Source organism: Synchiropus splendidus, chromosome 9 (genome assembly GCF_027744825.2).
Source record: "Synchiropus splendidus isolate RoL2022-P1 chromosome 9, RoL_Sspl_1.0, whole genome shotgun sequence".
NCBI classification, from domain to species: domain Eukaryota; kingdom Metazoa; phylum Chordata; class Actinopteri; order Syngnathiformes; family Callionymidae; genus Synchiropus; species Synchiropus splendidus.
Window position 1 is genome coordinate 23,040,392 of NC_071342.1, and position 27,609 is coordinate 23,068,000.

Sequence of the window (27,609 nt, forward strand, 5' to 3'; positions counted from 1 at the left end):
GCGTGACTCACGTGGAACATGAATCTAAACGCAGCACTTGTTCCGACAGCAGAATACATTTACACAGCAAAGTGTATTATTCTTACTGCAGGGCCCATGAAGGGCCTCTCGAACCCGTGCGGGCCAAGGTTGTGTTAGTGCGACTGTCGTGTTTGTGTGTGTGTGTGAGAGAGAGAGAAGAGGGGCGGGGGGAGCAGCGTGGGGGGGTCGTGGCCAACCCCCGTCAAATAGCTGTGAAGTAGATCTGCTGATGCAATCTGGGGGGACTCAGAGTGAGGAGGGCCCTTCAGTGGCCTCCCACACACACACACACACACGCGCGCTGGTCCTTAATGGATGAGGTCAGAGTGACAACACAGACCAATGAGAGCTCAACTCACGCTCGAGCGCCACTGGGTGGGAATAAACCCATGCAAGTTCACTGGAATCTGTTGGTTGAATTGAATATTTGGGTAACCTTCTAAAGTGCTCACTTAACACACACACACACACACACACACACACACACACACACACCAGCCCACCCACACACACTCGCTGGAAACATGAGACTACAGAGGACCCTCCGTCTTCTACATGCCGCACATCACCTGTGAGAATCACGGTCACATGACGCACCAGGACACTGATCTACTGCATCAGTCAGACTAAAGTCTGACTTTTAAAATGCATGTAAACTCCTTAGTCCGGACTAAGCTAGCATGTAGCTAGTAGTTGGACTAAGCTAGCATGCAGCCAGTAGCTGGACTATGAGTGGACTGATGTGTGGCTGCAGCAGCTTCAGCTACGCAGCAGAAGTAAACAAACTCTGAGACTCATCATGGTCTCATGACGTCTAATAACCTTCTATACAATGGAGAAGTGGTGTGTGGAACCTGATGCAGTGTGTGTTCCTGGGTCTGAGCCATGTCTGCGGTGGTCACATGACAAACCTGATATCAGCTGTGTTTTGGAACTGGCCACCACCATGATCTGCAGATTTGTCTTCACCTTCCTTCACTCAGGTGGTTTTGATCTTTAGTTCTCACAAGAAGACGTGATTTGTTGGTTTAAGGAGACGACATTATCTCCACGTTAGCAACCGTTAGCATGGTTGCTAAGCTAATGGAGGCTCATGACAGCGACTTTAGTTACTCCACATCTATGAAGCTTAAATATATAGACAACACAATCTCAGGAATATTTTATTCAGAAACTTGCGAGTTTAATCCCAAAACCTACCAAAGGAAGTGTGTTGAGGATGGTGACAGCTCCATGACGGTGACGCCGTTGAACCATCGCTGGCTGATTCTGGAGCTCTGAAGTGAAACTAGTTCATCAATCAGCACCATCACTGTCTACACAGTTCAATAGAACAGTGAAAGGGCTCCTTGCTACCTGTCAGCTGCCACTGCTCTTCCTCTACGCTCAGAGGAACCTGAAGGACTGAAGAGCTCACAGCGCCACCCCTCGTCTCAGAGGTGCATTACTCTGTGACTCCACTGCGTGTGAACCTGGAGAACACAGTCGAGCTCTTGCACTCTGCATGGGACCGCAGTCATTCTGGAAGATTCCAGGACTGAAGACCGGGATATGGACCGGATGGTGAACAAGGTTTATCATGGCTCTTGTTCAGAACATGTGCTTGTCCTCCTTCCTCTCTCTGTCTCAGGTCACCACCAAGTCCTCTCCATGTCCGGAAGCTCTCTCACACACTTCATTGGTCGCAGGTTCTCTCACAGAACCGACCGATCACCTCATGATCAGAAGATGAAGGGAAGCGGACGACCGACACTTCAGGCCTTTTGTTCTCACCCCACCTGCACCTAAGTATGACTGACCTGTCCAGAGCTCTCTGTTCGCTGCCCATCCCAGCTGCTGGATCAGAGATCAGCAGACACGACCAGCCGTCACCAGACTTGCTTAACAAACACGCGTAATTACATCAATCGTCGTTTGACTGAGACAAAGACCCCCCACCCTCCAACCCCCTCCTTCCTCCCGCCCCTCGTCTCCTTTATTAATAGCATTAATGCAGTCGTGTGATGGCTCGCTGAAGTCTGTGAAGTGGCAGCTCGTCTTTCAGGGGCCACATCTCGCCGCCTGATTACAGGGTGTGTTCTCTGCTCTGAACAATGAGGAGCCTTCAGGACTTCACACACCAGTAAGGAAGAGACTCAGCGTCTCGGCTGCTGAGATCTCACAACATGTCACCGACGGATGTCGGGGGTTCGTGTGTCTGTCGACTGCCTCAGTCATATTTACCCAGAGCCGCTGTGATCCGTGCTCCGGCTGTGACATGAGGGGCCATTACCAACTCGGACGCAGGAGATTAAGGAGGTTGAGGTGTCCATCATGTGACTTCATGTTGGTACAGCAGAATCCGTCAGTGAGCGACTGCATGTCATGATGGTCAGAGAGCTTTGTCTGGATCTTCAGCTTTTGCTTTTCGCTCCATGACTTTATCAAGTCGGGCCCTCAGCTCCTGGTGACCTGACTTCCTGAAGTCCAATTTGACCACCGTCTGGCCTGGACTTTTCATCTGCTGACCTCCAAGTGTAGCAGGTGGAAAATACTGTTTTGATTTGTCACCAAAATTATTTTATGTTGTAAAACTTACTTTGACTCTGTTTTCCTGATTGACAATGACGTCATCTCCGTTTTTCACCTCAGTCTACAGTGAGCTGAGAGCGGAGTGTGTGTGTATGTGTCACGGAGTATGAACATTGTAAAATGTTGTGAAAATGCGGATTTGTTGGTGTCTAGCGTTATTGCAGTTGTCTGTTATTGTTTGGGTGCGTCTGCGAGATTTGTTAGCGTCAAGTTGTGAGTGTTTCAGTGAGTTGTGGAGGTCTGTTGAGCACGCTAACTTGCTGCGCATGCGCACCAAGTTGCATGGAATGTTGTGTTATTTCATATACTTTAATTGTATGAGTTCATATTTTGTATGTATTATATATTTATATCTTGCATGTGCTTTGGTTTGTGTGGTGTAGTATTTATTTTTCTCATATATAGAGTCTGTGCTGTGAGCTGAGAGAGGGTGAGAGCTGCACGGAACTGATTTTGTTTTCTCAGTTTCTTCAGAGAGAAAAAATAAAATAAAAAAGAATTGGAGGACAATTCCTTTTGGCTGTTTAAGCGCTCTGCTGCCCCCTGCTGGTGAATCGTTTTTCTGCTGTTTTCTGACGTCACAGACCAGAGAGATGAAACGGATCAACAAATGGGCCACAGGTGGCGCACGTGCTTGTTCCAACCCAGCAGTTTCACCAGGTGTCAGAGGACTGTAATGAGATGCTCTCAGTCTGTCGTGCAAAACAGAAACCAGCACCCACTGTGGCCCTTGTGTGAATCAGTTGTGAAGAAGTCAGTGACATCAAACACAAGGTCCTGCAACTTCTGTCCTGTTTTCCAGCACAAAACATGTTTGAAAGAAGGTCTTTTTTTAAAACTATGTCGAGCAGGGCAGGACAGACTGGACCTCGTTCTCCACCACGTTACCAGTCCCACAGAAGACAGAGCTGCAGGAGCAGACACAGAGAGGTCAGAGGAAGGTTCCTGAGGCCTCACAGAGACCACAGACATCACAACGTTCTTACATCTTGTTGTCTCCTCTGAGCACCTCCACCTTGGACGCTCCATATTTAGGCTTGAGGATGTTGACAATGTGGTTGTTCCACCTGAACTTCACCTCTGTCACCGAGCCTACATCCACCTCAGCGTTTATCAGAACCTCGTAGGTTTTTCCCGCACTCAGAGTTCCGCTGCAGAGAAGCACAGCTGAGCAAACACGAGAACTTCGCCTCACCATATCTACGTGCTATTTGACACCCAAACATCCATGAGACTCCAGCAAGTGGCAACAGACCTGCCACACTTGAGCCTCCAGACTCGTAACAACGCGGTGGAAAAAGTCGACCCGAAGAACAAAGTCCCTCAAGAAGAATGCTCACGTACACATGGAGCTGGAACTCTTTGGTCACCTCCTCACCATCGGCCAGAGCCACGTACATGTAGCCAGGGTTGGGCCAGCTGGGACCATCCAGAGTCACCTTCACCTTGTAGCTGTAACCTTGAAACATAGATCCAGCCCTCAGACAGATATTAGCCAAGCCCTCATAAAGACCAGGGCGACACACCCTGACCTCAGTGACAGAGTTATCTGTCTTAACCCTTAAGGCACCAGAGGTTTTTCAATGAATCAGGATCAGCTTCATTGCCAATATTAATAATAATAATAATAATAATATATATAAACAAATTAACGAAATATCTCGCTTTGATATCACTATTTCAAAAGATTGCACCTTGAAAATGGTGTAACTAATAATAATCATCTGTTGGACATTTGAGATGGGAGTAAATTCACTAATCTCATTTTTTTGGGGGGAAGTCTTTTGCGCCAGCAGGCGGCGGTCTAGTGAATTATGTAACGTTGACAGATGTTCAGACTCTTGAGTCAGCCAACTTTGCTCTCTCATTCTCTGTTACGCTACTAGTGTTGTACAACCTCCTTCGACTCGTTGATAGAAACACAAACAAATGTTGCTCAGATTGAAGTTACAGGTGTCTGCCATCTGCTGGTGTAACGTAGTCACTACACCCAGCCCCATATTTGCTGCTTGGCCTGTTTAAATGCCACGCTGTGGTGTGTCGCGATTTTGGCACTTGAAGGGCTCATGACAATAGTGTTTTAGAGAAACCCACCGGCCAAGTGACTCCTGATACTCACGACTGAAGGGCATGGAGTTTCCTGTCGTCAAGAAGTACTTTCTGTCCAACATGTCAGTGTTCTGCATGAGCTTGGCGGTGTGGAGGCCCATGTGAGGACACTGGCCCTCGGTGCACGGGAAGCACTTCCCCTGTGGACGAGAAGGACGTGGTCAGGTGACACAACAGTCACATCTGCTGAATGCATTTCTGAGGTGCCGTGTGTGTGTGTGTGTACATGTATGAGCGTGTGTGTTGACATCTTGGCACAGCTATGTTCGAGCGTCGTCGACCCTCCTCAGCTACACGAGGTCATGTGCGGTGACCTCTGTTCTGCTTTGATCAGGATGTGGCTCTGAAGCGGGATAAAGTGACTTCAGCGCTGACAGCTGCAGATAAGCGCCCCTCCCCTCTCACCCTCCCTCCACTGACATCCACCAGAAAAATGCCATCTCGCCTTCAGAAAGCAGCAGAATCGTTCACAGACGTATCAGTGTCAGGCAGCAGCAACAGGTGGCACTCTCACAGACCCTCGTGTATTATCTGGTCCAACTGTCAAACACCTTTAGTTCTCGAAGAGAGGAAAGTGATGGCAAAGATATGGTGCTTTTTCGCTCACAAGCGAAGGCTGAAGCTTCACACATGCTCCTGACTGAGGCTGAGGGACATCACCAGTCACTCAGGTTCATGGCAGACTCACCTCAGCGAAGGTCTCAGCATCCACACAGGGAAACGCCTCAAAGCCTCTGGGCGTGACCATGGCCTCGCTGTAGAACTGGTAGGCTCGCTGGTGGTTGCAGAAATCAAACTTCTTTGTTCCTGACAGTCACAAGATGGAGAGGTGAGATGATCAGGACGTGACCTATGTCTCTTAATGTTCAACTTCATTCAATGTCTCCATCCGTCAGTTCATCACCTACTTCAAGTCGCTCAAAATAATCTAAGAAAACTGAAAAAATACACAGAAAATATTGGTTATTTTCTTACATTCTCACATGCTCCTAACATTTTTATTTGTTATTATTTTTAAATCTTTTCCATTAATTTACTGTAATTTATAGAGCGCTCCAGAATACTAGCTGCACCAGAAGGAAAATAGATCTTGTTTATACACAAGCCGCAGCGGTCTATAAGCCGCGGGTGCAGCGGTGCTGTCTGCGCTGTGCACAGGTCAGTGGTGCACCGCCTTAAGAACCCTTTTCAAAACTGGCATGGAGAGTGAGGAAATAGTGGAAACAAGCTGCGTAATACAAAGCGTCTTGATTGATCCACGCTGCTCTCACAATAGACAAGGTGCAGCTCTCCAGCTGGGATCAAGTCAGCGGCCAAAACCCGACTCACTTGTGTTCACGTCAGACTTTTGAGCCGAACGCACTTTGTCTCGAGACAGCGTCTCACATCTTGTATTCACATTAAAGCCCTCAAAATTAGCTCTTTTCGCCCGCGTCCCCAAAGTTCAGACACCACTGCTGGTCTCAGCGGCTTCTTCTGGATTCCATACGTCCAGGAGATCGACTCTGTTAACGGAGCTGTGGACCCGTGGGCGAAAACAGCTCATTTTGAGTCCTTTAAGGGTAAATACAAAGGCCTCTTATTTCAGCCTGTAAAAATCTATATATTAGCCGTGCTGTTGTATAAGCTGCAGGTCTGAAGTATAGTGTATAGTATATAGTATAGCATATCCCAGTATAGTTTTTTAACTTCCATTACTTATTGCATTCTTTATTTTGGTTGTATATTTTCTCGAATATGTCGAATTCAAAAAAATGTTTTTTTTAATGATGTGGTGCTCAGGTCTTCTGGCCACAAATGACCAGCTGAGGCGAGCTAGCATTAGCACCAGGACCCCCAGCTATGTGATGATGTCGCCACCATCCCGCTCTGGTCAGACGGATCAGAGGAGCAGACACCCTGCGCCCCCTCCCTCAGACCGGCATGTGGCACCGCGCCTGCCGCTCCAGCCTTCTATGAGGCGGCAGCTTTCAACAGAGGCCGTCGTCGTCGTCGCTCTGAGAAAATATTTGCTCAGATCAGTCGCAGCTGCAGGAAAACTATGTGTGGACTCCTTCACACGCGGCTCCATCGGGTCCACCAGGGGCTCCTCTGGGAGAGTGGTGAAGGCAAGCGCGGGTTATCTATAGATTATAGATGCCGCAGGGACGCTGATGTCAAGTGTGGGACTCACAAGTAGTACAAGTATCTCTTCCCCTGTCAATTATTTTTGTAACATCCTGTATTATTTTTGTAAAATGCTGCAATTGTAATTGTATTTGCTGTTGAAGAAAGTTGAACGTGTTAAATAAGAGTAGCAAGGATGAGCCTGCAGACGAGTGATATGTGACAGTGTTGCAGGAACTCCAATAAAGGATGGGAAAAACCTACACACATTGGGACATACATCCGTTGTCCTGTGCTAAATGTAACACAAGGCTCTGGTGCAAGTTTGAACAAGTCATTTCCCTGAGGCTGAAGCTTTGATGGTTCTTCTCTGGAGCTAAGAACATTCAAAAGGAGAACCTCTCTGACTGTAAGCTCAGGTAAACAACAACAACACAAGAATCTCTCACCAAGCCAGATGGCATCAAGGTCTGTGGGTTTTCCCTTATTCTTGGAGCATCCAGGCATCAGCTCCCCTCCGTTGGGGTAGAAGTCCACGTGTCCCATGGGCTGAGACATGCCCAACCCTGAGAGCGCCACAAGTCTGGTGAGAGTCACGTGGGGTCAAATGTTTCAACGTGATGAAGACCAACCAAGTTTGGAGTTGAAGGGAAGCCCGTCCGTGTGGATGACGTCCACGAAGGTGGCGTCACTGGTGTCCAGACGCACAGCGGCGTCGGCGCCACTGAAGTACGGCTCCAGCGGGTCCAGTCCTGAGAAGCAGAAGTCTTGGGTGAAGGATTTTCAACGTCACAGAGACTCACTGACTGAAGACATGAACCTGTACCTGTGATCTGAGCCAAACCCTGGACCCTGCTCCCGACGTCCCCGGCCACGTGCGCCCCAACGCCGTGACCGATGATGTGGAACTTCTCAGCGGTCTGCTTGTAGGTGACCTGGTGACAGACAAGGAGCCCACAGTTGCTTGGGAACATCTACTCGGTAAGAACTTGTTGGACTGTCGGACTCACCATGATGAAGGTCAGCATGGACTCCACCTGGGCAGCCAGGACTCTGCCATTGTTCACCGCCTGAGCGTAGTTGGTGCTCACACCCTTCTTCCACTCCACAGCAATGCAGTTGACGTTCTCCTTGGACAGCATCTCCTGGACGGCAGCCAGAGGTCAGCATCCGTGTGGATGTCACATGACTCCCAGTACCTTGCACATGTCCTGAGGCCAGTCTTCATCTCCACTCTCCAGGTGACCCGGGATGATGAAGCGAGTCTTCCTCAGGCCGCTGTAGTTGGAGGCCTGGATGTTGGTCTTCTTGATCTCCTAGGTTCAACAAGGGGGTCAGGACAAACTCAGTCGACCAAGCGGGTCAGTAGCAGGATCCACATGCCTGGTAGTAGCGGTTCTTCTGCGTGAAGAGGAGGAAGCGCGTGTTGATCTCTTCAGGTTTCCAGGGCAGAAGGGTGGAGGGTCGCAGGTCGGTGCCACCCCATGGAGGAAGGTTATCGAAGCAGCCCAGCTCCTCGTAGCAGACCTCCAAGGCTGCAGACACACAGACATCTTCACACCCACAACACACACCCTCTCCATTTAGGAAGCTTGTTGTGCTGAGACGAACAAGACAACGGTCCTCCATCTTAACTTCATGTGCAAGAAGTGGACTACACCAGGCTTTTTGAGGTCCATACTGATGTAAAAACAAGAGGCAGACATCAAGTGAGCAACTACCATTCGCAGTTCTCCTCTTAGACTGGACCAAAATAAAGATCTCAGCATGAGGATGGTCTTTATGGAGTTTTTACATGAAAATATTGTCCTATTGTATCATTCTAGTGTTAATTTTGTTTCCAAATGTACAAATATGATAGAATCTAAGGCTGATTGATTTTATCTATTTGTTATTTCTGAAGTAAAACTAGTAGATTTGTTCATGTTTGGGAGGAATTCCTCAATGAATATGAAGAGCGAGTCTAGGATTTGATCACAGCTCAAGCACAGACACTCTGATCCAGACTCACCGTGAGCTGCAGCGAAGGCCAGACAGAGGAGACCCAAAGTCCACGCGAACGACATCTGTGGATCAGGATCACTGTGAGCAGAGTGGACATGGAAGCAGGACGGAGACTGGACTCACCTTGAGACTGGAGACTGGGCCAGCTGGAGAAACCTGCTCACCTAAATAGTCAGATGGACCCTGAGGCGCTGGGAACTCTGCAGGTGCTGGACCTCTGCGTAGGAACTTGAACAAACTCTCTGAACTGTTATCTGGATCACATAAGCCCAGCAGCCTTTACCAGGTCAGATGTTTGAGAATGACATCCAGGGCCATTTAATAAGTAAAGAGTATTAGTGTGTGCTGCTTTCTCACATGATTCATTTCATCTAGATGCTCATTGACCTTGAACCTCCACACAGGTGTGGATCATGTGACGTTCCTCCATCAGATTATCTCCTTGTTCTCCTGGGTGAAGACCAACAGCTCTTGAAAAAGGCCCAGGACAGACGAACCTCCTGTGTCCACCGGCAGCTGGTGAAGGCTGAATATTCTCCTCCACCCTAAACTCCATCATCACCTCCTCCATCAACACGTGGTACTGTGCTGCAGCTGCCTCAGTCTACAGTCTTAATCTCTCATTCACAGAAGGTGATCAGCTTCTTCTTCATCCATCTGAGGCTGGGACTCATGACCAAAGCCTCCAGAGACACTCCTTCATACTTAAGTTTTCGTCGTCCCTCGTCTGTGTTTATGAGGTGTGAGAGGTGAAGAGACTCCTGAAGAGACTGAATCCGTCTCCGTTTGCCGTCATCCTCTACTCGGTCGGTAGGTGGCAGCCATGGACCGATGACTCTGACCATCACTCTGACTCGCTTCTCTAGCGATGACGACTTCCATCCATCCAAGAGAGACGGATCTACTTCTTTTATCTCATGTGCTTTTCCTCTTTGACTCAGGTTGTCCACGAGTTTATTGCCTCTCATTCTCCTGATGCAGCCAACACGACGCTCTTCGTCATGTTCTGTTGAAACTAGCAGGTCTGTAATCTGGAGCAGATGATCCAGTCAGTGAGCAGAGGAGCCGGACTAGACCTAATCCCAAGTGAAAACAGGCCGGTGAGCCCCCAGTGTCAACATCAGCCAATTAGAAAGAGAGAGTGTCAGTGTGTGTGTGTGCGTGTGCGTGTGTGTGTGTGTGCGTGTGCGTGTGAGAGAGAGAGAGTGTGTGTGTCCACGTTTAACCCAAAATTGGGGACATTTTCCACAATACACACCAGTAGATTGGGGACAGCCTGCCAAATAGTGTCTCCAATTATTATTGAAAAAAATGAAGATTAAATTAATTACAGCTGAAGACTCCAATCTTTGAGAGTCAATGGGGACCAGTCTTCAGTCTTAGTGGAGATTATATTAGAGCCCAGACTGTGTTACTTTTCATCTTTTTTTTTCTATTGAAATCACATAATTTATGTTGTAAAATTAGGCCCAGTTTCAAAATTGTAGTTATTTGCACATTGGCTATTTTTGTTTTGTAATTTCAATTTCAAGTTTAAAAAAAAAAAAGTTTTTCATAATAACTGGGTTCCAGTTTGGTCCAGAGTCCTGGTTCAGGTGAGCCATGTGTTCGGGATGGTTAGGTTTGGGGGGAGAGGCTGGGGAAAGGGTCATGGCAGTGAAATGACCCCACAAAGATAGTGGTACAAGTGTGTTACAGTGCATATATCTGTGTGTTTCACAAGCTCTGTTTCGCTCCGTAACTCTTGTCTTGGTTAGGTAAAACAGCTGGTTCTCTCACCCACGGTTGGACCTCAGTCATTGTCAACCTCAGACTTGTGCTGCCTACACAGCACCATGTTGAGCTCTGAACTCTCAAACTCTCGGGTGTGAGGTGTTAGCAGGACTGCAGTCCAAGCAGAAGCTCTCATGTAGCCAAGTGCGTATTGATCAGTGCAGTACACTGTGTCGCGGTCGAGCAGTACAGTGTATAGTACTGTCTAGTACGCTACTTGTGACCAAGGTTGTGAAGCAATCTGTCACTTCACCGTTGTTTCTGATACCTGAGGGAACCCACTCAACATGCTGCAAGTGACTGGCCACGCCGACGTGACTGGTCACTGGAGAGGGACCACAGGCTGCATGGACCTGCAGCTCCAGCCCTGGAAAGCCAGGACTGCCTCATGAGAAGCAGACTCTCTGACCAGGAGGCTTCCACCGCGAGAGCCAGCAGCTCAGACCAGCTCTCTTTCATGAGGTCTGGTCAAGACAGGTCACCTGGTCTATTGTACATCAGGACTTTACACCTCACCTGGACTTGAAGGAGACATCTTGAGCAGAAGACTCCACATACCTTCTCATCCAACCCCCATGAGATGGCTGTCTTACAATATGTGACTCTTCTGCCCCCTGCTGGAGTAATACATTGGTTGTGAGTGGACCATGAGGTCAACGTGACCTGTACCAGCGGACCCGAGATTTCATCGAGCTGTGACTCATCTCGGCCGCAAAGACGACGACGATGATGAAGTGAGCTTTGTAAAAGTGCTGAAACTTCAGTGGAATATGGGTTTCCAAAAACACCACTCACGAATGGCAGTCGAGACAAAATCCAATAAGATGGTTCATTTAACTGACAAAGCTTCGTCTCCCACATTAATTGCAGATGGATGTGACTCTGAACAAACAGCTCGTCAGACGTGCCACTGCGTTAAGTTAATAACTGGCAGCCTCTTCTAATTCCGCTAATCCTCCACCCGGAACAAACAGTGAGGAGACTCTTTGTGTCTCTGCAGTAATTACAAGTCATTTCACCTCGCCCGGCAGCAGACCTCAGGAGGTCGGGTCCTCTGCTGGACTCCTAGGCCAGACCCAGGACTCCTCCCCACGCGCACCTCACTAGCCCTTCCTGTTAGAGCTGGAAGGATCCGGGGCTGTAACCGGATGCACCGAAGTTTGAGTGAGACAGGACCTTGTCTGCAGTGAGATCAGGTTTGCAGCACGACCTGCTTCCTCCCACTGACTCAGAAAACAGCAAGTGGAGAATCATTCGTCAGTGGGCATCTCTACATATCGGCATCAGAAAACCAAATTCTTACGTTAGTCCGACTAAGTTAGGGCGTGCAGCTTAGTCCGACGGTGTGAAGTTCGAATTTTCCTTAGTCAGACTGAACGATGATTTCTTCGTGTTGAAGCAGTTTTGAACATGTTATGGCAATACTTTCATTTAGTCTTTACTTATATCTTCTTTGGAGTTTAGAATATGGATTTTTTATTTTATAATATTTTGACATGTTTTCATTATGTTTATTTTATTCCAAATTTTATTCAGTATTTCCAAGTTTGCTTTTGTTCTTTTCTTTCTCTAGTAAATGTGAAGAATATGGTTGGACTTTTCCATGACAAATATCTTTGCGATGATCACATGGTTTCATCTCATTTCACAAGGTTTTGGTTTGTTTGCGTGTTAGTAGTTTAATTATGGTTATTGACCACAAATGAAATCTCGAGTAATGAATCAGTTCTATTACTTGAATGGGCCCCTTGGTCCATTTGTTCTGGGGAAAGTTGGCTCCGAGATCAGAAAGGTTCAGAACCCCTGCCTTAAGTGGCTCCATCACTCCACACAGGTGGCGAGAAGAAGAGCAGCAAGTGATCCACTCAGCATCTGAAAACACTTAGAGAACAACTCGCTCCCACTGGTCTTTGCTCCTGACCCACGTCCACGATCGATGTGGGGTCCTGGTTATTAGGGAAGGGCCAGTCGAATTTCATTGGCCGACTGCGTGTCTGGCACCACCTACTGATGGCTTTGTGGCATTACACCTGAGTAATTCCACTGACTTGACTGCAGATACACGGAGACTTCACACCTCATTTGAACCAGTGTTTAATGGAGCTACCGTCTGAGTCTGACTGTTCTCTGGATCTCAAGCCGAGATCATGATGCCTTCAAGTTGCCCAAGGTGCCTTTATTGATGAATATTAATGATGTTTGTGCGTGTGTGTTGAAGCGTATCTCTCCTAGTGAGGACCAATTTTGGGAAGAACACCTCCTTGTGGTTGGACCCCACAAGGTTAAGCCTCAATTTGAGGATGGAAACTTCAAATCAACAGGGTCATTATAATCAGGCTTGAGTTTGGTTCAGAGTGCTGCTTCAGGTGAACCACGTGTTTTGGATGGTTAGATTTGGGGTGAGGGTTATGGCAGTGAAATGTCCCCACAAATGTGGTGTGACAAACATGTGTGTGTGTGCATATGAATGAGCTGCCTGTGAATGATTTATTAGAAAACTTCCTGATGTTTCATGAGTTTTTTCCATGGACTAAACACGTTAATGACATGGTTCTGATTTGCAAATTGCTCTTCCACCGAAGTTGTATTTCATCATCTCCCTGAGTCCTCTGGAAGTTATGTTTCAAACCCGGTGTCTGTTATAATCCGCCGGCGTCTGCAGCCCTTCCTCCTCAGCGTTGGCGGGTTCTCTCTGAGGTCATCGTTAGAAGACTCGGTCTGGACTCCCTGCAGGACGGGCATCGATCGTGAGCCTGGAGGAGAGTCGACAGTGTGACCGCTCCACTTCAGTCCACATCAGGTCTGCTCCTCTGGGAGCTGCTCGCCCCAGACTTCCATCGCCGACATATCACAACCTGTTTCTTACCATCTCAGTTACATTCAACAAAAGTGAAGCTGCATCACGACTTGAAAGTTGATCATCCAGTTTAATCCCGTCAGCCTGTGACTGAAGTTGACCTCCACAACAGTGAAGGCCGACGAGAATAAAACACCCTCTTGTGGGGAATCTCAGAGTTATGGAAGAGGATTAATCTCAGAATTCTGACTTTAATCACAGAATTCTGATTTGAGATTAAAGTTACTTCTCACCTCAATCTAAAGTGATTGAACTGATTTCAATCTCAGCATTCTGACTTTACTTTAAAGTGAGAACTTTAATCTCAGAATTCTGACTTTACTTTAAAGTGAATTTTGATTTTAAAGTGAGAATTACAACTTTAATCTCAGAATTCTGACTTTAAAGTGAGAATTCTGTCTTCAATCTCAGTATTCTGACTTTACTTTAAAGTGATACTCACTTTAATCTCAGAATTCTGACTTTAATGGCAGAATTCTGATTTCTGACTTTTATCGCTGTATTCTGGTTTGAGATTAAAGTTACTTCTAACCTTACTCAATTTAACGTGAGAATTCTGATTTCAATCTCAGCATTCTGACTTTATTTTAAAGCGACAACTTTAATTGCATAATTGTAACTTTAATTGCCGAATTCTGACTTTATTTTAAAGTGAGAACTTTAATCGCAGAATTCTGACTTTGAAGTCTGCCACATCTTTGTGTTCTTCTTCACTGGCCCCAATCCTCTTCTGTACAGAGTTGATGAGTTTCCTCTCAAGCAGTATAGTTGGGTGCAGCTCCTGAGTCGTGCTCCTCACTCTTCCTTCAGCACCACCAGGGATTGGTCGTTGAACAGCATCATTCAGGAAGATTAACCACGGTACCTGCTCAGCACTGTCAGTAACCTCATGAAGCTCAGAGGATCAGGTCCAACTCATCCTTGCTGCTAACTCACCAGTGCACGCGGCGCAGACAGAAGCCAGAGCGCAGGCCAGGGAGCAGCCGTATCTGTAAACAGTTGCAGGTTTTCAGGGGCTTATGGGCTGCTAACCCCTGGTTTGCAGCTCCACTGGGACACCTTCAGCTCTTACATAATCCTGGCCCCGCTGCGGATTCCTGCCGTGTCACAGGATATAGCCAGCCGGCCTGGAGGTCAGCCTGATCGCAGAGCGTCTATATTTCCCTCTTCAGCCGCCCACAGCTGCTTCTGCGGCGACACAGGGGGAAAGGAAAGAGACGAGCGACGGCGGTGAAGTTCATAAAAACGGATCCTTTAATCGGCTCTTTAATGAGACAGGCAGGCTACACCAGAAAAGCTTGCTTTGTTATAACAACTGCACTCGTACATGAAGTTTACACGGCGGACTCCCGACACAAGCGACACACGTCATGGCTTTTCAGAGTTCTGGTCAAACTGTCGCGTGAGATTGTTTTCACTCTCTGGCTCCGCCCCCTGCTGCTTCCCTAAACTCACCTCTGACCTCCGACCTCTCAAAGGAAGTGGAATTCACAACACGGTGTGAGGTTCCAGGAGGGCGAGGAGAATATGCTGACCTCGTCCGAAGTCCTCCGTGTTTCATTTGTCACATACAAAACAGTGAAGGTCCATATGTACATCCTCGCCGCCATCCTCCAGGGTCGCTATGGTTACTCTAAACATGCAGGTCTTCCGGAGTCTATGGTCGCTCAGTTCAGACAAAGTCTCAGGAACCGCCCTCAAGTCTTTTGGGTTCTGTCTGTGTGTGGCACCAAGTCCACACTCCCTGTGGCAGAGCGATGGGTGAAGAGAAGCATGGGCTGGACCTTCATACCGGCCGGTCCACGGCGTACTGGCACGGGCTCAGGTTGGACACGGGATTCTGGACCGCCGGGTAGGTGAAGTTGGTGTGCTGCTTGGCCTTGAGTCGCAGGCTGGCCAGGCTGGAGTTGCAGGTGTCTCTGTACATGTAGGGCCCAGCTGAGGGGGCGTAGGGGCAGGCAGCTGCCGTCACCGCCACCGAGTTGAGCGCCGTTGGGCTGTTGAGGTTGTTGAGGTTCCCCAGATTGTTTAGGCCGGTGGTGGGAACGCCGGCCACTGCCGAGGGCACCATGCTGGAGGCCATGTTCATGGAGGGGATGGAGTTTGGCGGGGAGAACATGGGCTGGGACGACAGTGGGCTGACGTTCATGGAGTTGAAGAAGGGAAAGCTCTTGGCGGAGAGCGGGCTGCTGGCCAGGCTCTTGGTGGCCCAGTTGTTGTAGGAGTAGCCCGTGTACATGTCGTCGTACGGCTGCATGAGTCCATTAAACTGGGCACCGAAGCCGTTCTTGCACAGCTCCGCCTGCTGGTTCCTCTCGCGCTTCCTCCACTTGGCCCGACGGTTTTTGAACCACACCTGAGAGGAAGGAGAGAGTGATGAGCACACAGGCAGATATCACCCCAACGCTCTGTTTGTCCCAGTTTGTTTATGAAACTACAGTCATGTGAACTGTTAGTAGATTGTCTGTGTCCCTTCAAGTGAGAATTCAGGTGCCCTGAAGAGGGCCGCCACGTTTGACCTCTCTCATCCCATGATGACAGTCGGTAGGCCTGCACGATTCAGGGGAAAATATGATTCACCATTTCTTAGCTAAGAATCGATATTACGATTCTCTGCCACATTTTTTCCCCTCATGAAATATGAAGTTTATTGCACACATAAACCACGACAAAACAAGGTTGCAGGACCAAACATATGACGTTTGAGGTGCTGATAGAGAATTTCATGAGCCCAGAAAACTCTCTGCACTCGGAACAGGTTTGTTTTGAGACTGTTTGGTGGGCTGATTCTCGTAACTATTTCCCGGTTTGTCATCCATATTCCTTCAGTTTCTATCCTGTCGTCGAGCAATCCAGTCACTACCGCGTTCACGTCACGAGTGAAACATGTCACTACAAGGCGCTTCGTCATTGGCTGGAGGTAAAGCCACGAACAGGAGTGGCTTTCAGCGCCGCTTGAGAGCGTAAAACTCACAAAAGACAGTAGATTTGTTACGGAAATCCACTCGGTTTGTAAATTAAATGCAAATTGAAATGAATAGATAATTAAATCAGACACAACAGTGAATCGAAAACGTGATTTTTTTAAATGATTTATCGCGCAGGCCTAACAGTCGGTCATCATTTTCAGTGGAAGCAAGTATGAACCTTCTTCCATACATAGACTGAGAAGGGAACAGTGGACATCACTGCCAGCATCTAGTACCAAAGGCCACACAGGACCTCAGCAAAGTATCAGACAGTGAAGTCTTCTGCTCTGTTTGAGAGGTTTGGCTGTTAATATGGAACATTAATGAGGTAACAGACAGGTCCTGATCCCTCGTCTCGCTCTGTGTGCTCCTTCACCTGAAGAGAATGAGGACATGAAACCGAGCTTGTTAAGACTTGTTTGAGGAGAGTCAGAGGCAGAAATGTCAGAGCACATCTGTCGTCTGCTGCTCTCCGTATTCCAGGATGGGATTAAAGATTAATGAAGGTTTAACTGACAGAAGGACGGACGGGTGACGGCTCTCTGGCTCAGCTGGGTGGGCTCCCCCTGTTGGTCAGAAGCCTTCTCTGTCGTCCAACAGGAGAACCTCCCAACTTGCTCTGAGTTCAATCTGTATTGACTGTGAAATTACTCTGGATATGTTCATATTTTTCTAATGGTATGAACCAGACGTCCATCTTTGTTTAATTATTAACTTGTGAGTCCCTAAACTGTTTGATGTGTGGTGTCTAAAGATGGGAAACTTCACTCTCAGCTGACCTAGGTGAAGGGACAGGGAAGGGATATATAGTTTGGATGCTTATTTTTGTTGTTTTTATTTTATTGTTGTTGTTTTTTTACACTTCACTTCACTTTACTATATATATATATATATATATATAGATGGACATTTCACTGTCACATGCGCGTCCCAGCAGATCCTCCAGAGATGTTGGCGTATGTTATGAGGGTGGCTCCTCCTGAGAGCTGATTCACATCCGCTGCCTGACATGAGCCAGCTGACAGGTGAGGCATTTGGGGAATCTGCTCGGTACGAGCGGCGACACCAGCGTCCACGCAACCCTGTGGGTTTGTTGTGCTTTCAAAATAACGACCAGGAGTGTGGAATATGTGACCTTTCAACCAGCCAACAGGAATCTGATCCATCACAGCTCAGGCGGCTCGCGGAGCCTCTGACACCAGTGCTGCTGCCGCCGCTGCTCCACACAAACACACACGGATGATGACAGGCTCATCACAAACCCTTGCCTCACTAACAGCATGTCACTTGTGAGGGGTCAGAGTGTGGCGCTCACCCGGACTCGTGCCTCCGTCAGATTGGTCCACACGGCGATCTCCTCCCTGGTGCTCATGTCTGGGTAGCGGTTCCTCTGGAAGGTGGCCTCCAGCTCCTGCAGCTGCTGGCTGGTGAAGTGGGTTCTCTGCCTTCGCTGCTTCTTCTTCAGAGAGCCGTCGTCTCCGCCGGACTCCTCCAGCTGGTTCTGGTGGGACTTCTCTGTGTCTACGGCAGAAGACGGACGACGTCAGTGAGCTACACTGGTGGCTATGCTAAGTGAAGTGTGAGGAGGTTGTAGGTTTGACATGGAGGAGCATCTCTTGAACCAACATTCACACACAAGCATCTTTGACCTCTTGGTCAGTCCCGTCACACGAGCATCTGGAATCTCTTGAGACATAAACTACAACAACGTGGCAACATCCAGTTGCAGTGAGCTCATGTTAGCTTCATAGTTTAGGATGTATGTCTGCGGTGGAACCCGCTGCCAAGTCAGTGCTAGTTATAGCGTGTGAACTCCTGTCCTTGTGCAGCGACTGGAGTCACATGACCTCCACGATGCGTATGCCATCTTTGTTGTGCAGCAATGGTACAGGCCGGGGCCCATGGTTGGGCCGCGAGTGCCACACATTTGGGCTGCGAGTTTTAATCCATGAGCCACCTATGGTGGCAGTAGTGAGTCACTGAATTGACTTGAATTGACACCTGCAGATCTGTGATAGTTACCAACTATGGAGAAGTTCTTGAAAAGAAACAATGACGAAGAAAGTGATGTTGCCCCCAACAGTAAAAACTGTTCTTGAAAGCACCTGTTGAAGCAGTTTTGAAAATTTATTGGAACATTTTATGGCGATACTTTTATTTACCCTTCACCTATATCTTCTTTGGAGTTTAAATAAAGTATAATATTTTTATTTTATGATATTTAGATATTCCCAAAAGTTTGCATCAAGTGTATTTTTTTTTCTTTTTTTGATGATGAACATGACTTGTACGTGATTCTGCCGCTAGTTGGATTTTTCAACGACAAATAACTATCTTCACAATTATCTCATTGTTTCATGTCATCATGTCACAAGGTTTTGGTTTGTTTACGTGTGAGTAGATTAAATATGGTGGTTGATCACAAATGAAATCAGGAGTAATGAATCAGTTCTATTACTTGAATGGGCTCTGGGTCCATTTGTTCTGGGAAAGGTGGACCCCGAGATCAGAAAGGTTCAGAACTACTGTCCTAAAGCACTTCTGAACTCTTCCCTTCTCCCTTCTTCAACTCAACACATAGATCCATGAGCTGGATCCAGAGAACCGCCAGATCAAACGCCTCTCCATCCCTCAGGCAGGACAGCAAGCCGGGAAAAGACGGCAGCACATTTAGAGAGTTGCCCTGAACAAAGACCACACATCGATGTGTCTCCCAGCTGCCAGCTTTGACTCCAGACTCTGAAGACCTCACAGAAAGAAGTGAAATGAGTCGGCCAGCTAATCCAGCGGATCAGGCCTTTGTGACGGGGCAGGTTGGGTTCTGTTTGGCGAGGGCTTAGCTCTCCTGGAGCACTTGGAAATGATCAGCAGGCTTTAAAAAGAGGCTCCGCAGGCCACCGGCAAAACCAATAAGGGAGGCTGAGGCTGTTATCTGGCAGTAAACTGACACTGGTAAGCTGTCACTTAAGGCCAAAGTCTACAACACAATAGAGGAAAGGGCACAGCGACCAACAATGGCAGCAATCTGACTGATAAAGTGCCGACAAGACCGGGCCTCCCCGGGTCACTCAATCAGCGTTTTAGCTTAATCACATCCCTGGGCCCACGTAGAGCCTCCAAACTGTCCAACATCAGATGTTTGTTCCAGAGAGCCTCATGAGCTCTGGCAGAAAGGGCGAGTCCTGTGGCGAATAAATTCAGCGCCCGATCGAGCTCGCTGAGTCACGACAGAGATGTTTCAGCGTGAAGCTCGACTGATCAAGAGGCTGTGGCCTCCGAGTAGATCATCACTAGCTCTGATCTGGACCACGAGCCTCAGGTCTGCAAGAGGTCCCATAAGCCGCTCTGGTTCATAATGTAAACAATTGGTCCACACAGTGCTAAATTCCCTTCCACTTGATGTTGAATCTTCTAAAGGTCTGAGTGACCGGCAACAAACCACTCTCCCTAAGCTTCATGTGACCTCACCCTGCAGCATCAGGGCTTCAAATCTTTGGTGGAGATCCATTTTTTGAGAGACAACACGACTTTGGACCTTCAATATGGTAGAACCTGACAGAGGCAAATGTGCGTCCCAGTAATCAGAGGAGGAAATGCTGAGACTTTAAAGGATAGGAGCAAATGAATGCAACGTACATCATCACATAAAGGATATATCTACAACCAACTGATGCATCTTCAATGGTCGAGAGTTGTTTAAAAATACAGTGAACATTTTATTTTATTTTATTTTATACAGACATATTTTTGGATAAAACTTTCCACCCATCTTTTTTAGTCTCAGATGTTTTGGTTGTCCCATCATATTGTATAATATGGTGCACCTGTAATTTGTTGACTGAAAAATGTTCCCAGCAAGAAAGTTTATTTGCAAATAATCTGGCATTTGCATCACTTCATCATTCCGAAAATGAATGAGTTAAAGTCACAGCCCTAGGTACTACAGAAAAGCAGTACTGTAAAACAAAACAAGCAACAAACAGTCACTACATGGAAAAATAAGGAGGGGAATAAGGGACAGAAATATTAAGAACTGCTCCACAATGACCTCTTTTTAGACGTCTAAAATTGATGACAATGATACTTATGGTGTATTCAATGACAATTGAATTCGACGTCAACTGACTAGTTGAGATTGAAATAAATCTTCAAACTCAGGCACTGAATTGACTCGACAAAGACACTTACTCCAATGAGTATCAGCCAGTTTGAGCTGCGGCTGGCCGTAAAGCTTTCTCTCTTCATGTGGAAGTTTGTGGAGCTGAATGTGGCACACGCACACGCTGAAGCTGCTGGATCACGTTGCAAACACATAAACAGTCTGCTGGTCGTCACACGGATGATTTGTGACTTGACTGAGGAGACCGAAGATCCACAATGGCGTCACTAAACACTGGAGTTGGAGAGCGCTGAGTTGCCCTCAAAAGTCAACGGCGAGGTTTTCTTGGGAACCAATCTTGTCCGCTCTGTTTCCGACGGTGACGTCACATGGCCTTAACAGCTCATGTACGTTGCTCTTATTCAAAGCAGCAGCTGAGTGGCCCGTCCTGAGCATCTTTCATTGTCATCGCAGACGGAATGAAAATATAAATAAAATAAAAAAAATCCAAAGGTTCGGAGTTCTGTTTCTGACGTTAGATCGCGGCAGGATTACAGTGGACTGTTCATGTTCCAAAATACCTAAGTAAATAATTAAATGTCACATATTAGCTAACTAACTAGTAGTTGAGACAGATAAAATAAATACAAATATAAGAGAACGTTTATTCGTTTTAAGGCAGCCTGCTGAACACATTTACTTGGGCTTTTCCATCCTTTAAATAGAGAAAAAAATAAGTATGCGTATGTCTATATTATTACATTAAACCTTTATTAGTATTACTATTATGGGCAATAGTATTATGAGTATTATGACTATTATTATTATTAGTAGTAGTAATAGTAGTAGTAGTAGTAGTAGTGGTAGTGGTGGTGGTGGTAGTTGTAATAATGTTATTATAATTGTTATCACTGTGTTGCATTGTGTTCTATCAAATATGTGTCAAAAAGACATTTACAATTGCGAGTTAAGACAATAATAATAATAATAAATGTACTCTCCTTTATATACCCCTTTATCAAACTTTCCAAGTTAAATGTGTGTGATTGCCAATATTCGAATATTACATACACTTATTATTTATTGTTCTTTTGTGAAATAGTCTTCCGTCCCTGTCCCGTCTTCAAATGAATATGAATTATTTAAGGTGGCGTCCTCTGTCCTCAACCTACTTGTGTGTGCTTGCGTGAGTGTATCGTACCGCTGGTGTCCTGGCCTTTACAGCCCGGGTCGTGCTGCGGGGTCCCGGAGTCAGAGAGCGACAGCGGGGGGCTGCGGGCCTCAGCGTCCGTGAGGAGGTTGAAGTCCATGACCCGGTTCTGAGGACGGACACAAACGTCAGCCCTAACCTGAAGCAGTGCGAAGACACACACACACAGACGTCAACACTCCTCCAGTCAAACACGCCGAGCCAGAATTAATGTATTGGATTGACATTTAATGTCATCTCGTTTTTGATATACGGTTATTCATTAAAAAAAAAAAAAAAAACAATATGTATATAGGTTGTTTTTTTTAAATGAATAAAGCTCGTTATGAAATCATCTTTAATTCCACATTGATTTTGGTTTCAATGCAAAATTGCACATCAGCTACTTAAAACTCTAATATTTCATATTCGATATTTGCTTCACTTCGAACCTGATCCAGGACAGTACCGACCCGCGCGCACCGATAACGAGAGCGGCCTTCATTCCGCTCTATTTCTGGACCACACACACACACACACACACACACCCACACACTCCGGTTTATTTATGTGTGAGCAGTTAGCGCCCTCAGAAGCGGTTCTGAAGAGGTTCGGATGCTTCACGGCCTCTAAATGATGACGTGATTTATGATGTTTCCACTGGCGCGCGCGTTCAGGACCGCGGCGGCAGGTTTTACTAGTTAAATATACCAACTGTTATTTATCCGTTTCGATCTCATCTCGTTTCACATTAACAATTTAGTCCAGTAATGAAACATTAATACATCAAATAAAAGGTTTTATGAGCGATCACCGTGCTTTGTAAATTATGAGACTCAATTTCGACCTTCGCACATAATTTCTCATTTAATTTTCGATTATTCAAAGAGATTTTACTGTTGTATGAAATGTTTAATTTTTCCTTCTTCGTCACTGCTGTCACCTAACAAGAGACATTTTTATGGATAAAACGACCGTCTGAACTGCAGATTTAAACATTGTAAAATTTTTAAACAAAGTATTTAATGAAGAATTGAGGTTGGTGCTTAGAATGGTTGATGACAAACAACACCTTAATAAACCAAAACATACGAATTGTCTGTGATGGGTGATGAACACGTTACTGTTAGATCATCATGTGCCAGAGAGCCGTTCACGTGTTCGCCAGACAAACACTTTTTCATTTGTGTTCCACGGGAGAGAGTTTGTCTCGTGCGTTGTTTTGTGGTTCAACAACACACACTGGGTCTCACAACACCAGGAAGTGAAAGCTGCAGCCTCAGCGGCCTGCAGGTCTGGGCTGCAGTGTGTTTGGGCCGTGTCCATGCCCTCATCCCTGACCACCACAGAGCCAGCAGCCCTTTTGTGTCCCTGACCATGTGACCAAGTTATCTAAAGCCCGTGGGGGGGCATCACAACATGGCATGGCTTCAAACAACAGCCTCAGCTACTGGTTGTCACCATCATCGCTTAATGTGATTCTCCTTTGAACACACACACATGCACTCCAACAACAGAGGCCAGGTTTCCATGACCCACAAAAGAAGTCAATACAGGCCTCAATCTGTGCAGTTCAGATCTGACTCGTCTTTTACTCATCAGATTTTGTAAGATGAGATGACTCATCAAAAACCCAACAGGAAGCTCTCATGTCCCTCATCACAATCGGTCCACCCTGCCGCGGTTATTGAACTTTTCTACATCTGTTTTCACTCTCTGGAGGACGGGACCAAGAGTGGGAGGATATGGGTCTGTGGTCCTGGCCTGGAGAGGCAGTGCATCGACGCTAGGAGAAAAAAGCTGAGCCAGAAGGCAGGCTTCATCTGGATGGTGATGTCTGAAGTGTCACACAAGCCCGAGCCTTATTACCATGACCAGAAACCACTCTTCTGTCTGCAGTCAACAGGATGAATTAACCTGTCAGCTGTGATCGGAACATTTGTTGGGAATGACAATGTGAGTTTGTTGTGCTTGGAAGCTGATGGAGTTCAAACTGTCCGTCTGACCTCTAGTTGATGTGATGTCGCCTTGACAATGTTGTGTTTCTGTTCCTTTTGTGAGGTCCGATGAGACCCACACACAAGAGGTTTGACTCTGACAAAGGCTCTGGACATTTGTTTTTTGTCAATTTGCTCAAGTCAGGAGTGTCTGAGCAGTCTTACTTCTCTTCATGTTCCAGATCAAGAGTTCACATGACGTGCTGACTCGTTTCTGAACTTCATCACTGAGACTGTGGCTCAGATCCTGCGCAGAGGTCGCAGCTGTCTCTGCGGTAAGGTCCAACAGTGACTGAAATCCAACTGGACTTGTGAGGGACCCGACAGTGGCGGTGCTGTGAGGTCAGCCCGTCCAAGCCGCTCTACCAGGAGCCATTTTGATTTCAACCCAAAATGTGCCATATCCGTGGATGTCTCCACAGCCGGGTTCTGCTTGCTCCAAGCCGACAGCATCTTGACCTTTGAACCCTTCCGGCTGCTGTAGCCACGATGACAACTTTCCTTTAGCTTCAGACTGATATTCCACCCTCAGATTCTTCACACCTGTTTATCGGATTAAAACGATATTGGACGCCTGCTTCCTATTTCTCCTTCCTCTCTTGATAGGAATAGTTCGCAGTTTGTCTTCTTGTGTCAGTGTTTGCAGCTCACAGATCATTGCTACCAAACTGAGCCTGGCCCAACAGGACCTCTTGGGACCCACATAGACACGAACTGAGACGATTTAATTTATTTCAGTGAAGTGTGTGGAGTGTGCGCGCCTGCATTAGCATAATCTCCCTCTCTCTTTCTTCCTCTCTCTCTCATTCTTTCTCTCCCATTTTCTCTTCATTAAAACATAAAATCTCGTCGTAATAAAAAAGAAGAAAAATCTAAATGGAATCCCCCAAAAATGTCCGCAGCGCTGTGTGCGTGGATCCATCTGGCGCCCACATTTGCACGGACGCAGCATCCAGCAGGAATTATTCATAAACGCGGCAAGAATTAATTCTGGGGATTAAGACTTGATTAAGATGTGTGTCACTTTGCTGTCGGAGGACTTATTAGAGCTCCGGCGGCAGATGGAATTCCACTCCAGTGTTTGGAGATGTTAATTTCTGACTCGGAACACACATTTGCATATGACTGAGACCGTGATGGACCTGCGGACACGGACACGTCCTCACTTCGTCAGTCCAAATCCGACGCAGCTCCTCGAGTCTTTAAAAGTCCAGATTAATCACAATTTTAACAAATAACAGGAATAATACATAAAAAAAAGACTATAAATATCATTCTAAAGTGATTTATTGTCCGCTAAACTGCTGATCAGACTCATCTTTTGAAAAAGTAAAAAATCGCATATTAAAAAAAGAAACTTTTTTTAATATGCGATACTAAAAACACAAAATGAGGAAAAAAAACGGTTAATAAAGTCGCTGCGGTTCCACAATGACCGCCCAGTCGTGGTTGTTGGTTCATTCCGCCTTGTTTTTGCGGCCTGTGGTTCTCTTTGTATTTTCAATGTTTGGTCAGATATAAATTATCTTTCTAATTTCTCTCCGACCGACAAAGAAGGATTAAATATTCCAAATTTGAGTCTAATAAACTTAGTTTATTTTGCATTATTGCATTATAGTTTAATTATCTCGCGTTGCTCAGTTATCGACACATTAACAAAATATGTAATTGATTAAAACGTCGAATTATTCCACTACGAAAACACCATACAATTTGGTTAAAAATAATTTCCATCCATTTGTCCATTCGTTCATCCCGAAATAAAAATCAAAAGCACTTCTGAAAAAGAGAGGTCGCAAATTAATTAGCCTTGAAAGTACATAGACATTTTAATTAGAGTTTTATTAAAGTACATTTTAAAAATGTTATTATTATTATTATTATTATTATTATTATTATTTTTACAGATGTTTTATATATGAGATTATTTAGAGATGTTTTTGTAAGGCACAAGATCTAAGTATTGTGTGTGTGGCAGTGTGTGCGAGTGTGTGTGTGCGAGTGTGTGTGTGTGTGTCGCCAGCCACCTGCCGCCTATCAATTTTCCCCACATCTCCAAATATTTTTGACCTCCCAAACATTCTCCCAGCTCCCGGGGCCAAACAATGACAGAGAGCGAGGAGGGGGGGGCGAGGGAGGGAGCGCGGGGGGAAAGCGAGGCCTAGTGGACCGCCGGTTCCGTGGGTCGCCTTTCTCTGATGCCTCAAAAAAGTGCAAGTTTAAGAGCTCAAGCGTCGCATGAAGAACATATCCTCTATAGAAACGTTTTTACTTTTACGAGGTCCAACTGATGTTCCGAACTTTCCATCCATTCGAATGATTCCTGACCATTCAAGACTTGTTGACTGAGATGGCGCTTGTTTAAAGGCGAGCGACTGGTTCTTTGATATCTGCTATTTTTTTTATACGTGGGATATTGTGAATCCGTTTAAATTTCGCGTTTTTAAAGTATATTTTAAAGTGTCATCACAATTTTAATTTATTTTCTGGATACACACGACATGATTTTTTGTTCTAAACGGTTCCATCCATCTTTTTTTTTTTTTTTTTTTTTTTTAAGTCCGCGGTCGCAGTTAATGTGTCTTTTGCTTCCTGGCGTATTTAGATTTGCTTTATTTATTGTTTAAATATTTTTGTTTCGTGTGTTTGTGGAGAAGTTCGTCAATTGTTTATTCTCACAAAACTATTTCAACAGGGTTGTGTCCGAACTCTCAAGAGATCAAAGCAGTCATGTAGAAAACACACACACGCACAGTGACGCACGGGAACACGCGAACACGGAGCGGATGGAGACCCACCTCAAATCCCCTTTAAGTTGAGTGAGTGTCCGCAGCAGAGGTGAGGCGGGTGGCGGCTCTGTCCTGCTGTCCTGGCCGCGGCTCTCCCGGTGACATGGACGAAAAGTTCCGCAGTCAGAAAGTCTCACAAGTCACAGTGTGTCCAGGTTCCTGTGTTCTCTGTGTCAGACATGAGGGCTGTGCAGGGGTGAAGCTCATCCCCACGCACCGTATACCGGGGAGGAGGAGGGAGGAGGAGTGAGGGGAGGGGTGGAGGAGGAGGAGGGGGCCGGTGCTGACTTCATGCTAAATATGATGTGTGACAGGTCCAACCCCTGACCGCTCTGTGTGCGTGTGCGTGAGCGTGCGTGTGCTATAGTGTTGTAAATAAAAGCATTCCTATGGCCAACACTTCCCTCCTATAATTTACAATTGTGTAGCTTTTATATGTAATTTCAGCTCTCAATAGTAGAAGTTTTTTTCTTCCATTTTTGTCACTTTGAATCATCTGGCATCTCATAATCACAACACTTTCCCTCAATTTAATTTTGTCATTTGATTTTTTTTCTGGGTGGATTCGGGCTTCCAGATAAATGAGCTGAACACAAGCAGAAATAGTGACCATTGTGAAAATAACAATAAATAGACAAAAGCGTCGGAGTGAGCTCAGCTGCGACCCTGATAAGGCTGCCGTGATATGCGTGTCAGGCACTCACCTCAGCGTAGTGCAGCCGTGAGTTCACCTCATCCACCTGCAGGTGTGTTTGCTGTAGTCACACCCCTCACTCCGCTCAGGCGCTCTCGCTTCCTCCCTCTCTCAACAGGCTCCTTCCGTGCCACCACAACATGGCAGTGAAGTTTGAGGCTGTGCTTATTTTGCTCACATGTCTTCACATGTCTTATCTTCTGGTCTCAGCACCTCCCTGGTCAATCTCCCCCCCTGGGATGATCTGGGACTCTGGGACTGTTGGTGCTGATGAGGGAGTGATGAGCAGCAGCACTCAAGAATTCCTCTTGAGAATGAGTGTGTGAATGCAGACGACAGAGAGCAGCACTCGGAGAAAAAAAAAGTCAAAAACAATAGCACTGATCTGCTGGTCTGCACTGTTGCTCTCATTACATGATGAGCTGACGTTT

The 27,609-nt window shown here is 46.4% G+C and overlaps 2 protein-coding genes across 3 annotated transcripts; both read right to left on the minus strand.

Annotated features, from left to right (window-relative positions):
• Positions 1-3,368: 3,368 nt before the first annotated feature.
• Positions 3,369-9,019, minus strand: LOC128765015 (inactive pancreatic lipase-related protein 1-like). The gene is made up of 13 exons (XM_053875387.1): positions 8,935-9,019; positions 8,819-8,873; positions 8,191-8,342; positions 8,007-8,123; positions 7,818-7,952; positions 7,634-7,742; positions 7,440-7,559; positions 7,257-7,373; positions 5,390-5,508; positions 4,712-4,841; positions 3,937-4,051; positions 3,579-3,743; positions 3,369-3,500 (listed from the first exon to the last, which is right to left on the minus strand). Exons 2-13 carry the CDS (start codon positions 8,871-8,873, stop codon positions 3,431-3,433), a joined length of 1,404 nt encoding a protein of 467 aa, XP_053731362.1. The 5' UTR covers positions 8,935-9,019; the 3' UTR covers positions 3,369-3,430.
• A 5,688-nt stretch (positions 9,020-14,707) lies between these two features.
• Positions 14,708-26,660, minus strand: pitx3 (paired-like homeodomain 3). Of its 2 annotated transcripts, none has more exons than XM_053875111.1 (4): positions 26,494-26,660; positions 21,711-21,828; positions 17,726-17,931; positions 14,708-15,797 (listed from the first exon to the last, which is right to left on the minus strand). In XM_053875111.1, exons 2-4 carry the CDS (start codon positions 21,817-21,819, stop codon positions 15,228-15,230), a joined length of 885 nt encoding a protein of 294 aa, XP_053731086.1. In that variant the 5' UTR covers positions 21,820-21,828; positions 26,494-26,660; the 3' UTR covers positions 14,708-15,227. The 2 variants fall into 2 exon arrangements, with proteins under 2 accessions (XP_053731086.1, XP_053731087.1); XM_053875112.1 differs by having other exon boundaries at positions 21,711-21,858.
• Positions 26,661-27,609: the final 949 nt, after the last annotated feature.

Bases quoted from the DNA above. Each gene is read 5' to 3' on its own strand.
- LOC128765015 (XM_053875387.1), bottom strand. From the start codon at position 8,873: ATGTCGTTCGCGTGGACTTTGGGTCTCCTCTGTCTGGCCTTCGCTGCA. The intron at 5,509-7,256 runs GTGAGAGATTCT...TGTGACTGTCAG, and splicing joins CCTTGATGCCATCTGGCTTG to GAACAAAGAAGTTTGATTTC. The intron at 4,842-5,389 runs GTGAGTCTGCCA...TCTCGTCCACAG, and splicing joins ATGCTGAGACCTTCGCTGAG to GGGAAGTGCTTCCCGTGCAC.
- pitx3 (XM_053875111.1), bottom strand. From the start codon at position 21,819: ATGGACTTCAACCTCCTCACGGACGCTGAGGCCCGCAGCCCCCCGCTG. The intron at 17,932-21,710 runs GTACGATACACT...CTTCTGCCGTAG, and splicing joins TAAAGGCCAGGACACCAGCG to ACACAGAGAAGTCCCACCAG. The intron at 15,798-17,725 runs GTGAGCGCCACA...CCTTCCTCTCAG, and splicing joins TGACGGAGGCACGAGTCCGG to GTGTGGTTCAAAAACCGTCG.